The 16,457-nt window shown below is 40.2% G+C and overlaps 1 protein-coding gene across 1 annotated transcript in view; it reads right to left on the bottom strand.

Annotated features, from left to right (window-relative positions):
• LOC126365860 (uncharacterized) overlaps positions 1-16,457 on the bottom strand; it is a 226,585-nt gene that overhangs the window by 176,213 nt on the left and 33,915 nt on the right. The window contains exon 2 of the mRNA XM_050008526.1: positions 3,075-3,385. Coding sequence (XP_049864483.1) covers positions 3,075-3,385 — 311 coding nt within the window. The remainder of the gene's footprint in view (positions 1-3,074; positions 3,386-16,457) is intronic.

Genomic DNA, 16,457 nt, shown 5'->3' with positions numbered 1-16,457 from the left:
TTAAGAATTTTGTTTACCATTTCTTCTATTTCTGTCAGTATGGATGAATTGATTACAATACCATGTGTCATCCGCAAAAAGAGCTTATTCTGCTTGTTGCATACTAGATGGAAGGCGGTTTACATATATGAGGAACAGTAGTGGACCTAAGATGGAACCTTGGGAAACCCCATATGTCATTTCTTTCCAGTCAGAATTATGTCCCTGGACTGTATGCTTGAATTACTGAGTACAACTTTTCACATTCTTTTGGTGAGATATGACATCTATTCGCTAGCTATTCCATCAATGAATTACTATTTACCTTTACAAAATACAGCTGTTATTGAAAAATATTACACATTACATGATGTATGATTTTACGTATTCCGCTCAATTCAAGACATAATAATGTCATCAGCAGTGGCTTAACACCAATATTTCATCTTGTGTAACACAGAATCGGTACTGTATTGCATACTGACATGCTATTAAACAATCATTCACGTTTTCAAGAACAGTCATCGAAGTGCTGGTTAAAGACTTATACTGTTATCCATTAAATACTGTGTGGTCATTTCAGTACAGCTAGTTGAGATTCTAGTATATCAGGGTATGAATCTACTACTACTACCACATCAAGATAGAAATATAATTTGACTCTATGGTATGAAGTTTCATAAGCGTGTTTCCCTCTGTGACTACTTCGTTGGAGTTTCATCTCCCTTAGGTTTACTCCTGTTTTCATATATACGTTGCTCTCCAGCAAATACGCTTCACTAACGATCCATTATCCAAATCTTCCCGTTTACAGCGCTTTTTGTGAGAATGAAAAAATCGGTACTTCCTAACCAGATTCCGACAGGAATTTCGTAAGCACTTGGTGTCACATACCAAGGGCTTGTGTCATACAGAATAGACACAATATTGTGTGCAGCAGGTTGATCTAGACGCTGTTAAGCAGTCATTCCCATTTTTATGAAATGTTGCAGCACTGATACAGACAACTGTATAATATACTGCTAACATCAATCACTGTGGGATTTTGGAACATGGTTTATGCTCCTGTATCATGACCCTTCAAGGAGACTGAATATCCACACCCATTCCATAAATAATGACTGTGTGAAATCAAACTACCTGTATACATTCAAGAGCCCTGAAGGCAGTAGATGCTGTTGCCCAGCCATTCTGTCAGATTGATGGAAGAATACCATAGCTGATGAATTGTAATCAGACATGAATATGGTAAATATTTGATACCATAAACCTCTAGACACCTATGAGTGGCTTGTGACACACAAGGAAAATTGATGCTACATACAGAATGATGATGTCATATATAAAACAATGCAACTATCAAAAAACATTTGTTGTTGTTGCAGGTCCTATGCGATTACTATGTCAAAGTTTCATCTGAAATTTGCTGTTTTTGGTGAGTGAGTGAGACAGTGTGTGTGTGTGTGTGTGTGTGTGTGTGTGTGTGTGTGTGTGTGTGTGTGTGTATGTTTGTGTGTGAGTGTAGAAATAAACTTTGATAGGTTAATCAGTGGAATGTTAATAGCATCACAATTCAGATGTCTAAGAGTCTACAAACTGTCCACTTCTAAACAGAGTTAAGAGCAAAGCTGTGTAGTCTTAAAGTGCACCAACTGGTGGGTTGCGCTGCCCACATTGTTCAGTTGCATGACACACATCTGCCCATATTCCTAACAGCGTGAAGTGGCATTACTCTGCTGCAACAAGCCTAACAATGGTGAAAGTAGGATGATACAAGAGAAGTGCCGAGCCAGTGGGGCATACCGATGATGCCACACGATGTGCCAGCTGCTGCCATATGCTTACAGCCTTCCCACACAGAGTTCCTGAGTGGTCAAGATGCATGAAATCTATCACTGCCTAGCTAAGTAGCCCATCACTGTATTGGTGTGGTGCAGTGCACACAAACTCTTAATGTATGTCATCTACCCTGGCGACATCTCTTGACATGCTGTATGGGGATTGCGGCTGTGTGTAGCTAGTCATCGTGCATCCACCTGTCTGGAGAGGGCAGCACCAGCTTGTCTCTTAGTAGTAGGTGGGTGAAGTCTTTGGACGTTTTGTGAGTGCACTGGCTTAGCACGAGTTCCAATGTTTGAACACGTAAAACTCAAGTGCGCACTTCTCCCATTCCTGTCCTACTACACTCAGTAATGACAACTGTTTTACAACCATGCAGGTTGCATCACTGATCTGCACAGTTTTCAAATAAGGAGAAGTGGTATAGTTCTAACAACTGTGTAGGTTGCACTTGTCGGCTTTCCATCACTTTAAAGTAGGGGCACGGATTTTTTAAATGCTTGCGATTTTAAACTTAGAACCGGATTCTAAACTTAGCAGAAGTGACCTGGCAACCATCTAGGCTGGGCCATTATCCTCATTTCAGTCATTTTGGATTCTATACTTAGCACAAATGACGTACTTGGATTTTCCACTAATAGGACAATTAGTAGTTTGCTTCCTAGCGTTATGTTGAGTTGTTGTTTGCATTTATGCAAAATATTTCGACGACTGACTGTATTCAACAGAACACTCAGAAGCATGAGAGATCACAACAGGACAGTTGCCCTTTTTGGCTGTCTACAATAGGTTTCCTATGGTTATATCATTAAATGCTGGATTAGTTCCTTACGAAAGTTAGGGCTGGATTCCTCAACTTCGTTATTCAGTCCTCATCTGTGCTCAGTCTCTGAACTGAAGATGTAGACCTCGAGGCACAAAACCCCTTTTCTGGAACTTCAAATGTTTCAGCAGGCATATTTGAATACCCACAGAAAGGAGGTTAAATTTTCACTGAATACCAATGGGTACTACGGTTTCTGCTGATATGTCACCCACTGAACATATCAGAAGTATTGCAGATTTGCAGCTTGTTCATGACAGTTCTCTGCCACTCACTGTTAATTATCTGTGGACTCTCATTCAAGAGGAATGGACAGAGTCATATGTGATACAGAGCTCACGTCAGTCATAAGTATGCATCTTGGTGTTAACAGTTATCACAAACATTAGTGTAGTGTGTTATGTTCTACAACCGTTCTGTTTCAATGGTTTACCTGAGTCTGCAGCTGTCAATGAAGCAGGCAGCGAGAGACAGAGCGGCGATGGTCCAGCGCCTCCGATCAAGGTGTGCAGAAGGCCAGAGGAGCTGAACACTCAGTGCATGTTGTAGGAAAGGCTGGTGCAGCACTTGGCATGTCATGCGGCCATGTCCTATGGCCAACAGCAGTAGTGCTGTAGAAACTGCCTCTCGACACTCCCACTCCGTGTCACTGTCTCCCAACTGATGTCCTGTTACTAGGTGCAACAGCTGCTCACCATTTAGTTTGCACATCAATAGGCCCTGTTCCTCAGCTTCTTTGTAGTCCTGCAGACCATCAACATGGCATGTCCAGTATTTCCCTGTTACTACCCAAATCTAAATAGGATCAACAGATATAGTGAAATATCTCTCCTCTGTAAAAGGATCAATAATCATAACAAGATTTATATCTTATCTATCTGTCAGTTAACTAAGCACTGATTAACAATATGTGTATCATTACTTCACATTTTTGGTACAAGTGAAGTTGAAGAGAATTTACCTAGTTTACTTTCCTACAAAACCTTACTCACAGGACGTTCCAAAATTGAAATCTATACATTCGTAGACATGACCTAATGGTCATTCAGAGCAAAAAGAAGTTCATATAAATATATGTTTACTCCAAATGCTTACCAAGACAAAATAAGTTTCCCATACATTAGTTTCATTGCAGGTAGTGTGAATTTTCTACCTTTCAGAAAATATTTGGCTGCTGGTTTTGGAAAACGCAAGTACATTAGTTAAACAATTAGAATAACGTCTGGTGGCCACATGAAAGTAATATATCTCCAGTGTGATGGAGGTCCTCCATATACTGTCATAAATGGGATACTACATCTCAATATTATGTTTCTTAACAGGTGTATTATTTGTCAAGGAATGAAAGCCAGCACATTTCTGTTCAGATCGTTGATTAAAGAAATAATTATATAGAAGAATGGAACGTACATAAGATGGACTGTTTTGCCCCACCATAACACTGCAGCCCTAATAAAAGAATATACAGGTACACTTCAGACAGAAGGAAGGAATACTAGGGCTTAACGTCACACTTAAGACAGAAAAAGCAATATATTCTCCTGCAAGTACATAAGCACCGTGAAATTGATAGTGAACTTCATGAAGTTTTATTATAAACTGTTTGAAATTTATTTTCTTACAAGTTTACTGCACTCTCTCAAACTTATATTGTAAACTTTCGTAATTTACTGTGAACTGTTGACAGTGTATTATAAAACATGATGAGTTTGAATCTGACTACTAAAAATAATTAAAGCATAAAAATAAAAAAACAAAATAAGACATTTCTTAATGTCAACAGATATTTAAAGGAATTTATCTTAGAAATCATCTGAAGAAGAGCTGTAAATAAGCATTTCTATCATCTCGTTGAATATTAAACTTTCTTAATCCTACATACACAGAGTGAGGCACCCAAGGTAGACCATCCCAAATACATCCAGAAGGAATACATCAAGGTGCGATTCTCGTCAAGTTTTACATGACAATACGCCAAATTTCCTGAGGTTCGCAAGTAATTTTTATCGTTTATAGTGACGAATTATGACTCCAACTGTGTTATTTTCGTATGGAACAAAATATTTTTCCCTGTAGCACCTCATTAACTGGGGTACAACTCTCTTCAGTGATTAACCCTGCTTCGAAATGAGCCCTAATGACAAGCAAAGACGTGTGAGGACACGCCTCAGACACCAGTGGCACACCAACCTGACTGTCGCTCGCCATATGGCCTGACAACCAGGAGTGATGATCTGGGGTGATATTACTTCCCATAGCAGGACCCCTTTGGTTGTCATCCATGTCATCTTTACAGCCCAGCTGTACATCGTCGTTATTCTATGCCCCAATTTGTTACTCTTCATGGCAAACGATAGTGGGATTACGTTTCAGCAAGATAATGTTCACCTGCACGTGGCGAGAGTTTATTACTGCTTGTCCCAGTGCTTGCCAAACCCTAACTTGGGCAGCAACGTCACTGAATCTTTCCCAGTTGAGAACGTTTGGAGTATTATGGGCAGGGCCCTGCAACCAGTTGTGGATTTTGATGACCTAGCGCGCCAAATGGACAGAATTTGGTAGGATGTCCCTCAGGAAGAGATCCAATAACCCTATTTATCAGTGCCAAGCCGAATAACTGCTTCCATAAGGCCAGGGGTGCGCCACCGCATTACTGACTTGCTCAATTTTTAAAGCTCTTTCTCTTGAATAAATTGTCCAATTTTTATAATATTGTGATTATTTTTTCATCTGTACATCAACATCACATCTACTGATTTCCGTGCCATTTGGATAATTTCTTTGTGGTGTCTCTTTTTTTGTTTTAGAGTGCATGTATTCATTATGGACATATCTGGAGTGCCCTGTTTAGCTGCCAATCCTGTATATGAAATGAACATCACATCATTCACGAAATAATTTTTTAGTTTTTTTTTTACGTTTATTACTTTGGGTCCATTTGTAATTTTTTCTTATCATATACTGTAAAAGTAAATGTTTATAGCTCTGCAGAGCAGTCTGTACCTCCACCATTTTCACTATAATTTGGCGAAAGCCACACCTCAATATATTCACTGACATAGGCAGGAAACGTCTGTACATGATCATAGTCCATGGTTGAAGCACTCGCGAAGACATGGTGCTTTCGATGTGGTTTGCTCTGACTGGTGCTCACTGCACTCCAAGAATGGGACTCTGATTGTAGATCCGCTTGCATGATCAGCTCCTAGACCAGAGAATCGTAGTTATGAACTCCCAATTTCAACTGACTGGCAAGCGGTAGGGTGGTGTCCTATAAAGCCATTCAGCATAACAATACCTGGAAACCGTGATGTCACGAGGCTCATGGAGGCAAGATAGTGCTGTATTTGGTGGCTGTGGCACCATCAGATACCACAACAGCTGCTACAGGTGTGACATGCTGCAGTTGAGTTGTTGTGCCTTGGCAGGGTGGCAAGCTATGACACTCTGCTGTATGGCTGTTGGTTTGATCTGAATGTGTTTGCCATAGTTACTGCATCCCTGTTACCCACAGAGGAGGTGGTGGAGGCATCTTGTCATGTAGTCAATGGCTATGCCATAGGTGCCTGCACAGTATACAGCATTCTCCATTCCTCAGGAGGGAGATGCTGGCACCATTGGGAAGCAGCAAACTTGAAAAACAAGAACCACATAAGGTCTTATTGTAGAAAACGGCAACAGTGCCTGCCGAAGCCAGTGTTACCTGGCAGGGCCTGGAAAGTGGCGAAATTTCCACAATCAGAGAACAGGAACGCCAAGAAAGACCAACCGAAGTCCCATGCAAGGTACCCTGAAAGGAAGAGTCAGGCCTCTGTGGGGAACGGGAGACCCTGCATGTCGCAGAAGACAACATGACCGGAGATATTGAGAACCAGTGACGAGGCCGGTGGGGCACAGAGCAGGATCCAAAAGAAAACACTTTGTGGGCTGGAAAGGTACTTGTTGAAAGAGAAACCAAGTGTATGAAGTGAATGTACTACACTCTGAAGGAAAAAAGCCTGGGAGAGGAAGCAGGGCTGTCAAGACATGGCTGAGTGGCGGCCATAGGCAGCTGTAGGAGATGCTGGAGCTGTAGGAAGAACTCAAGTCTGAGGAGATTCTGGAGTCCAAGGTGGCTATGGAGCCCAAGAAGGCATTGGAGCACTAGTAGGCACTGCAACTGCTGGAGGTGCTGAGACTGATGGAGGTGCCAGGCCAGTGAAGGCACCACAACCAGAGGAAGCCCCAGGCTCTGTGTAGACACCAGGGCCAATGGAGGTGCTGGGTCCAGTGGAGGTGCCAGGGGCTATGGAGGTGCTAGGACCTGTGGAGGTGCTGGAGCCAAACAGGCAGTGCAGGATGCTGAGCTACCAGAGGAGAACAGAACAGAAATAACAGGGAACTTAAGGACCTGGAGCCATGATTCTTAAGGTGTTGTTATATTCCAGAGGATAACGACTACATGACTACCATGCCAAGGCCAAGGAAGAGCCAGGCTGGGTGAGCTTCCCAGACAAGAAGCTAAGAGGCATGCTGTAAGAGCCTAGAGGAAGTGTGTCAGCCACACTTGAGCAAGGTGGGTCATGACTCTTAAGGTGTCATGGTACTCCAGAGGAGATGGTCTCCATGTCTTCCATGGCAGGGCTGAGGAAGAGACAAGGTGGGTGAGCTGCCAGAAAAGAAGCACAGAAGCATACTACAAGAGCCAGGCTGGAAGCAGAATCTGGAACGGCATGTTCCACAGTTGATGGGATACACATTGAACCAAACGAGTAAAGATATGCGCCTCTGTGATTGCTCAAGCATTCATAATACTTGTGGCACTGGATCAGTCATGACAAATGAGCAAACGATACTAGTCACTTTGCCAACAGTGGTCTTCCTGTACAGCTACTCAGTCATATAACGTCCAAAACCTACAAAGGCATGTCCAAAAACAGTTGCACAGACTGTCTATGTAAATACACAATATCAAAGTTAACTGTTGTCACACCATCATCAGCTACCTGTGATGAACCGTTTAATTTGACATTGTTTCGCCACAGACAGTTATCTCCAGAACAAAAAGGAGTAGCTATAGCACATGTGGTAATCCACGTCCAAGTGGCCCACTAAAATGCAACAAATGTACACACAGAGTTAAATCATCACCCATACAAAAGAGTTGGCAATATTTACATTAAGGCAACAGAAGCGGAAAGAGCACACTTAACAGCGCAAGTCTCTAACCCAGCAAAACACCATAACAAGTTATATAATGAACACTATCTCTAGACCCCCCCCCCCCATGAACCATGGACCTTGTCGTTGGTGGGGAGGCTTGCGTGCCTCAGCGATACAGAGAGCCATACCGTAGGTACAACCACAATAGAGGGGTATCTGTTGAAAGGCCAGACAAACGTGTGGTTCCTGAAGAGGGGCAGCAGCCTTTTCAGTAGTTGCAAGGGCAACAGTCTGGATGATTGACTGATCTGGCCTTGTAACAATAACCAAAACGGCCTCGCTGTGTTGGTACTGCGAATGGCTGAAAGCAAGGGGAAACTACGGCCATAATTTTTCCCGAGGGCATGCAGCTTTACTGTATGATTAAATGATGATGGCGTCCTCTTGGGTAAAATATTCCGGAGGTAAAATAGTCCCCCATTCGGATCTCCGGGCGCGGACTACTCAAGAGGATGCCCTTATCAGGAGAAAGAAAACTGGCGTTCTATGGATCGGAGCGTGGAATGTCAGGTCCTTTAATCGGGCAGGCAGGTTAGAAAATTTAAAAAGGTAAATGGATAGGTTAAAGTTAGATATAGTGGGAATTAGTGAAGTTCGGTGGCAGGAGGAACAAGACTTCTGGTCAGGTGACTACAGGGTTATAAACACAAAATCAAATAGGAGTAAAACAGGAGTAGGTTTAATAATGAATAGGAAAATAGGAATGCGGGTAAGCTACTACAAACAGCATAGTGAACGCATTATTGTGGCCAAGATAGATACGAAGCCCACACCTACTACAGTAGTACAAGTTTATATGCCAACTAGCTCTGCAGATGACGAAGAAATTGAAGAAATGTATGATGAAATAAAAGAAATTATTCAGGTAGTGAAGGGAGACGAAAATTTAATAGTCATGGGTGACTGGAATTCGAGTGTAGGAAAAGGGAGAGAAGGAAACATAGTAGGTGAATATGTATTGGGGCTAAGGAATGAAAGAGGAAGCCGCCTGGTAGAATTTTGCACAGAGCACAACTTAATCATAGCCAACACTTGGTTTCAGAATCATGAAAGGAGGTTGTATACATGGAAGATGCCTGGAGATACTAAAAGGTATCAGATAGATTATATAATGGTAAGATAGAGATTTAGGAACCAGGTTTTAAATTGTAAGACATTTCCAGGGGCAGATGTGGACTCTGACCACAATCTATTGGTTATGAACTGTAGATTAAAACTGAAGAAACTGCAAAAAGGTGGGAATTTAAGGAGATGGGACCTGGATAAACTGACTAAACCAGAGGTTATACAGAGTTTTAGGGAGAGCATAAGGGAACAATTGGCAGAAATGGGGGAAAGAAATACAGTAGAAGAAGAATGGGTAGCTTTGAGGGATGAAGTAGTGAAGACAGCAGAGGATCAAGTAGGTAAAAAGACGAGGGCTAGTAGAAATCCTTGGGTAAGAGAAGAAACATTGAATTTAATTGCTGAAAGGAGAAAATATAAAAATGCTGTAAATGAAGCAGGCAAAAAGGATTACAAACGTCTCAAAAATGAGATCGACAGGAAATGCCAAATGGCTAAGCATGGATGGCTGGAGGACAAATGTAAGGCTGTAGAGGCTTATCTCACTATGGGTAAGATAGATACTGCCTACAGGAAAATGAAAGAGACCTTTGGAGAAAAGTGAACCACTTGTATGAATATCAAGAGCTCAGATGGAAGCCCAGTTCTAAGCAAAGAAGGGAAAGCAGAAAGGTGGAAGGAGTATATAGAGGCTCTATACAAGGGCGATGTACTTCAGGACAGTATTATGGAAATGGAAGAGGATGTAAATGAAGATGAAATGGGAGATACGATACTGCGTAAAGAGTTTGACAGAGCACTGAAAGACCTGAGTCGAAACAAGGCCCCCGGAGTAGATAACATTCCATTGGAACTACTGACAGCCTTGGGAGAGCCAGTCCTGACAAAGCTGTACCATCTGGTGAGCAAGATGTATGAAACAGGAGAAATACCCTCAGACTTCAAGAAGAATATAATAATTAAAATCCCAAAGAAAGCAGGTGTTGACAGATATGAAAATTACCGAACAATCAGTTTAATAACCCACAGCTGCAAAATACTAACCCGAATTCTTTACAGACGAATGGAAAAACTAGTAGAAGCCGACCTCGGGGAAGATCAGTTTGGAATCCATAGAAATACTGGAACACGTGAGGCAATACTGACCTTGCGACTTATCTTAGAAGAAAGCATTTGTAGAGTTAGAGAAAGCTTTTGACAATGTTGACTGGAATACTCTCTTTCAAATTCTAAAGATGGCAGGGTTAAAATACAGGGAGCGAAAGGCTATTTACAATTTGTACAGAAACCAGATGGCAGTTATAAGAGTCGAGGGACATGAAAGGGAAGCAGTGGTTGGAAAGGGAGTAAGACAGAGTTGCAGCCTCTCCCCCAAGTTATTCAATCTGTATATTGAGCAAGCAGTAAAGGAAACAAAAGAAAAATTTGGAGTAGGTATTAAAATCCATGGAGAAGAAATAAAAACTTTGAGGTTCGCCGATGACATTGTAATTCTGTCAGAGACAGCAAAGGACTTGGAAGAGCAGTTGAACGGAATGGACAGTGTCTTGAAAGGAGGATATAAGATGAACATCAACAAAAGCAAACGAGAATAATGGAATGAAGTCGAATTAAGTTGGGTGATGCTGAGGGAATTAGATTAGGAAATGAGACACTTAAAGTAGTAACGGAGTTTTGCTATTTGGGGAGCAAAATAACTGATGATGGTCGAAGTAGAGAGGATATAAAATGTAGACTGGCAATGGCAAGGAAAGTGTTTCTGAAGAAGAGAAATTTGTTAACATCGAGTATAGATTTAAGTGTCAGGAAGTTATTTCTGAAAGTATTTGTATGGAGTGTAGCCATGTATGGAAGTGTAACATGGACGATAAATAGTTTGGACAAGAAGAGAATAGAAGCTTTCGAAATGTTGTGCTACAGAAGAATGCTGAAGATTAGATGGGTAGTGCACATAACTAATGAGGAAGTATTGTATAGGATTGGGGAGAAGAGAAGTTTGTGGCACAACTTGACCAGAAGAAGGGATTGGTTGGTAGGACACGTTCTGAGGCATCAAGGGATCGCCAATTTGGTATTGGAGGGCAGCGTGGAGGGTAAAAATCGTAGAGGGAGACCAAGAGATGAATACACTAAACAGATTCAGAAGGATGTAGGTTGCAGTAGGTACTGGGAGATGAAGAAGCTTGCACAGGATAGAGTAGCATGGAGAGCTGCATCAAAACCAGTCTCAGGACTGAAGACAACAACACCAACAACATCTCTAGACAGGAAATAGGCAAAAGGAGTAATACTATGGTATATAATCGTGGAATGCAATAGAGCAAAAACTGTGCATACACAAATGTTGAGCCAAGCACTCTGATCTAAGAGCAAATAGTAAATGGCAGGTATTGTAAACAAAGCAATGTCTCTCAGAGAACATTGAGTTAACAAAGAATTGGAAAGCATGAAAGATGCAATAACCACATGTAACTCAGAAGCGACAAGTAGTGAAAACAACTAGCTAAAATTCCGCAGAACCTACAAAGGGATGCACAAATGCAAGTAAGCCAAAGAAACCAGCCAAAAATTGGTCTATGCCTGACTGTAGAGCAGACACACAGAAAAAACCCCACACAGAGGACACACAAACAGCAGCAGGAAAGTTAGCTGGATGAGCACAAAGGCACAGGGAATGAAGTTCCAAAACCAAAACAGTCGTCACTAAAAAGTTTACCCTCATCATTTATGTTGAGATGAGAGCATTACTGAAAACAAGCTTTTACCTCGGCGTAACTGTTGAATCCAATTGTTGGAGGTGTAAGTATCGTTTCTGGCACTGTGGGACTCTAGGGCAACCAAAATAACAATATAACTTTGGTATACAGTACCTCAGAAAGTACAACAGAACACAGCTACCAAAGTAATTTAACTAATCCACCGGCCTGCGCTGGTAAAGGTTGATACCAAACACAATGGAAGCTTCTTTAACATATAAGCCACGCCGTTATGCTAACGCTGCCACTGAGTTATGTACACTGTCCATCATGGCAAGGTAGTATTGACTTAACCAAGAAATGCCTATACATGGGCATGATTCATTGACTCTGGATAACTCGGCAGTTTGGAAATGGAATGTGAGACTTTACCTTCCCAGTAGTGTGCACTGCGCTCCGACCAATGGAACACTGATTGTGAGATTGCTTGCGCAGTCAAGTTCTGAATGAAGCTGTGAACTTCCGATATCTACCAACTAGCTAGTGTCTGGGCAGCGTCCTATAAAGCTCCCCGGTGGAAGAATGCCAATAAATCGCGATAATGTGGCATGGCTTGCGGAGGCGAGCTAGTGCCAACGCAGGAGCGTCGTATTCAGCTGACGTGGTGCTAGCTAATACTGCTGCTGCAAGTGTGATGTGCTGCATTTGATTTCCAGGCGTCTTGGCAGGGCGGCAGCGTACAGAACTCCGCTGTGTGGTACGTGGCTGGATCAAAAGGTGTCAGCTGCAGTTGCTACACAAATCATTCATTCTTAAAGTTCCCATTTTTGTACTCATTTGCCCTACAGTCCCACAACGCCGGCAACGATACATATATTTCGATGCAGTCTAATAACGACACTCTTTCATCTTTTGTTTTAAACTCAGTTTCAACACAACAACAGTGATCACAAACACAAAGTTATCTAGAGTCGGTATCGCGTGAGAGACTTCGAAGGATTCGTCAATATTATCCACAGGTGGCACAGTATTTCCAGCCTACACAATACATTTCAAACGTGTTTGATATACTCAATATGATTGTGCAACCTGTTAATCTCATCCCTACCTCTTCAGTATTATTGCACATCTAAAAATATTTCAGAGTAATATTTACCACCCAGAGGCCACTTGAAGTGTGCTTGTCTGCTCCTTATGCAAACATACTGAATTCAACATCTCACACTTAATTTACAAACAATATCAATTACGGATCAATACAACTCTTTACCCTAAAATGAACTTGGAGAGATATATAATCTTAACAAGACAGTTGTCCACTTTCCAATATAGCTATTAACCTTGTCTTTTCATTCTGGCATTATTATCTGCACATATTTATTAATGGAGTTTTCAAGAGCATGCATTTTTGAGAGAGATATGTGAAACCTTATTTCATTCACAATTCATTGTTCATTGAAATATTGTAAATCCTTCCTTCATCTAAATTTTAGGTCAGCTAATGAAACCAGTAACAAAAAGCAAAAAGTAAGAGTGACACCAGACTTAACTAAAACAAAAGCAAGTGTATTGATGAGAATCTATATACCATGTCCCATTAAAATATATTAAACAGCATAGTACTGAAACTTCCTGACAGGTTAAAACTGTGTGCTGGAGCAGAACTCAAACCTATAACTTTACCTTTCATGGTCAACACTCTTATCGAAAGAGCTAAATTAATGTAATTCACAACCTAACCTCACAGTTTCAATTCAATCAGCACATCTCTCCTACTTATGTAGATGTCTCAAATTGTAAAAATCGTTATGTGAAAGGTAAGTTTTCAGATTCAGATCCCACTCTGACACACAGTTTTCATCTCTCAGGAATTAGAATCTGACTGCAAAGTGCAAGATTCATTATGGAAACATTATTATTAGTTTATTAATTTACTTAAATGTAAACAAACTTTAATATTACTCAATAAAATCAGTAAGAATGTAATAAATAATACAAAAATAATTGCAACTTTTAGAACACAAAATACTTGGTATCAACTATTAATGCTGCCCTGAAGATCGCTTAATGGAACAAGAAAGCAATAGAACATACCCTGTGCAACGTCAGGTGGCCGCAAATCACCTGGTGGCTGATCATTTCAAATCCAGACACAGTTGCAATGATTATCAGTCTTCATCCGAAAGTTTCATGACTGACTTTGAACTTCATACATGTAAATACAGAATACCTATCCAAACCCAAAGAGGAACTCCTTCAAAACCAATGTCAAGAATACAAGTGTGATTGACATCTTAAGTTTCCAGGAGACCCATAGGGACACAAAACAAAGAAGATCTAAGATACAAGGCAAGAATCTTGTTACTGAACAGTATGGCAGAGCAATATTCGTTAAAAATGACTTATTGGTGCTTCTTACAGCATTCACTGAGGCAGATGATACAGAAATCTTGAGCATTGAATTAAACAAATTTGTAGTCACCACAGTATACAAACCACCCAGTGCACTCTTCATCTTTAAGGAACCATCTAACATTCACAATCAAACAACCTTGTTAATGGCAGGAACTTTTAATAGTCATAATAGTTTCTGGAGATATGAGGAGTAATACAGTGGTCTGAATCCAGCAACTTAAGCTAAATCCATGATATTAAACCACTTCCAACAGTGGACGATGAAGGCAAGGATACAATCCTAATCTTATTTTCACCAATGAAGAAACAGCTTCACAATGTGGCAAGAGCATAATACAAACATTTAAAAATACTCAACTTAGGTATAGCGTATGTCAGATTATTGTGGCGCCTAACAGTTCAATTCACAAGATTATGCATTTTCAAGAAAGCAAACTGGAATGTGTTTCCTGAGACTCTATACAGCACTGTGTCAATAATAAAGCCTTGTCCCAAAGCACATGATGATTCTGTAGCAGTCATTCAGAAGTCATCACACAAATCCTTCCCATGTGGAAGTCATACCAACTACATTCCTATTCTTAGTAAATATAACGCCCGTCTGCTGGAAGAATACAAGAATTTTTTCGAAGAATTCTCTTTTATTAAGCAGATATCAGGTGCTGCTTTAAAAATTATTCTGTCTGTGGCAGAAGGTAATAAAAATTAGTTGCCAGAAATGGTAGACTGGTTAGACATAACCAAAAGTACTTCAATAGTTTTTAAAAATGGCAGTACAGACAAATATGACCAAGCGCCTAAGACTAGGAGGCAAGAATATCTAGAAACAAATCAGCTCTCAGCTCCATTTTGCAGAAGGAGTTGCAAAAAGCTGTACAACAGTGCGAGAATAACAAGGTAGCTTCCTCAGACGATATATGCATAGAGCAGATAAAGAAATTCGGAGCAACAACACTGAAAAAGCTTATGGAATCCTACAATAACTGCTTAAAATAGAAAAAATATTTCACAACAAATGGAGCAGAACCAAGATAACGCTATTCTGAAGCAAGAAAACTCGCCTTCTGATCGCTAGAGCTACTAACCTGTCTCATTATGATGTCATCTTAATAACGTATTTGAAATGGTGCTTTTGAACAGTCTATCTTCTGCTGAGAAGAGCTCTGGGAACATTTTCTAACTACTATAACAAGAACCACTTGAAGTCAAACCTATGCAGAACTCCTACAAAACAGAACGGCAGGAAGAAAATAGAAAGTTATTTGGGAAGGTATTGAGTGGGAGCATTATTTTACACCCAGATACCTTGAAGTTACTTTGGAAAGATCACTCAATCACTGCCATTGATGATGTAACATCAAACATAAAGTATCAGTCTAATACCATATCATCAAGAAACTTATTGTTAGTAGTTGGGGTACTTCGAACTGCTAACAATGTGTGAATGTGGAAAAGCATGTAATGGGACATCCTCCCCTAGCATTACTTTTGCTCAATAGTAGTTGTCAATACCAGTATTATTTCTCGAAGTTTAGATAGGTCAGTATTATCTCAGCTGCTTTTTTGAAAACTTTCATACAATTTTATACACAGTATGTCATATTTCAAGCTAAAATTCACGAAAGGAAATTACGTTATAAGTACTAGTTCTGAATGTACAGTTAAAATTATGTTTTTAGAAACATTTGAAATTATAAATTATTTGGCACACTTAAAATTTCTATTTTCAATTTGCAATCTAGTTCTGTTTACTGTGTTTATTTCTGGATTCATAATAATAACAATAATCTAAACTAACAGAAATTCATTTGTCAAGAAAAACTGTAAACCCTTTGGAATATTGTTATTTCCTCTGAGTGACGCTGCAGTAAGCATGCCTCTGATGTGATCGGATGTATTATCGTATTTTGGATGAACAATATAATTTCGGTTTTGTTAATATGAAAATTCAGAAGATTGAATGATATACTAAAATCTGTCAAAATATATTAATGTAACAACAGAAATTCTGCAACAACAATCTTCAAAGTTATTTAGATCCATTCAACCATGTGGACCTAAAATTTGAGAATTTTAGCTTCAAGAATCAGACCCCTAAACAAGAAGAACTGGAGCCAATGCTACACGAAAAACTAAGTAAATTACAAAGAATATTGTAATTTTCACGCATCTCAAATTTTTCATAAAAGATTTCGCTTATTTTAGACAATAACTGGAATTAGAAAGTAGGGGGTGATTACTAGCACAAGATAACATAACATTGTGTTATCCTGACTTTTGGAGTGAGTAGGAGCTGTTTAAGGGACAAGGAAATGCGGCAGAAATTGTTTGTTTCTGGACAACTACAATTTCAGGGTATATATTTCATTGTAATTTAAGTTCAGGTTGCAATGCTCAGGGGCCACAGCTCCAAGTTATGACATCAGACGATGGGCTTA

This window comes from Schistocerca gregaria, chromosome 4 (genome assembly GCF_023897955.1).
Source record: "Schistocerca gregaria isolate iqSchGreg1 chromosome 4, iqSchGreg1.2, whole genome shotgun sequence".
Lineage (NCBI taxonomy): Eukaryota > Metazoa > Arthropoda > Insecta > Orthoptera > Acrididae > Schistocerca > Schistocerca gregaria.
Note: the sequence above shows the minus strand (reverse complement) of the source record. Positions and strands in the feature narration are given on the sequence as shown.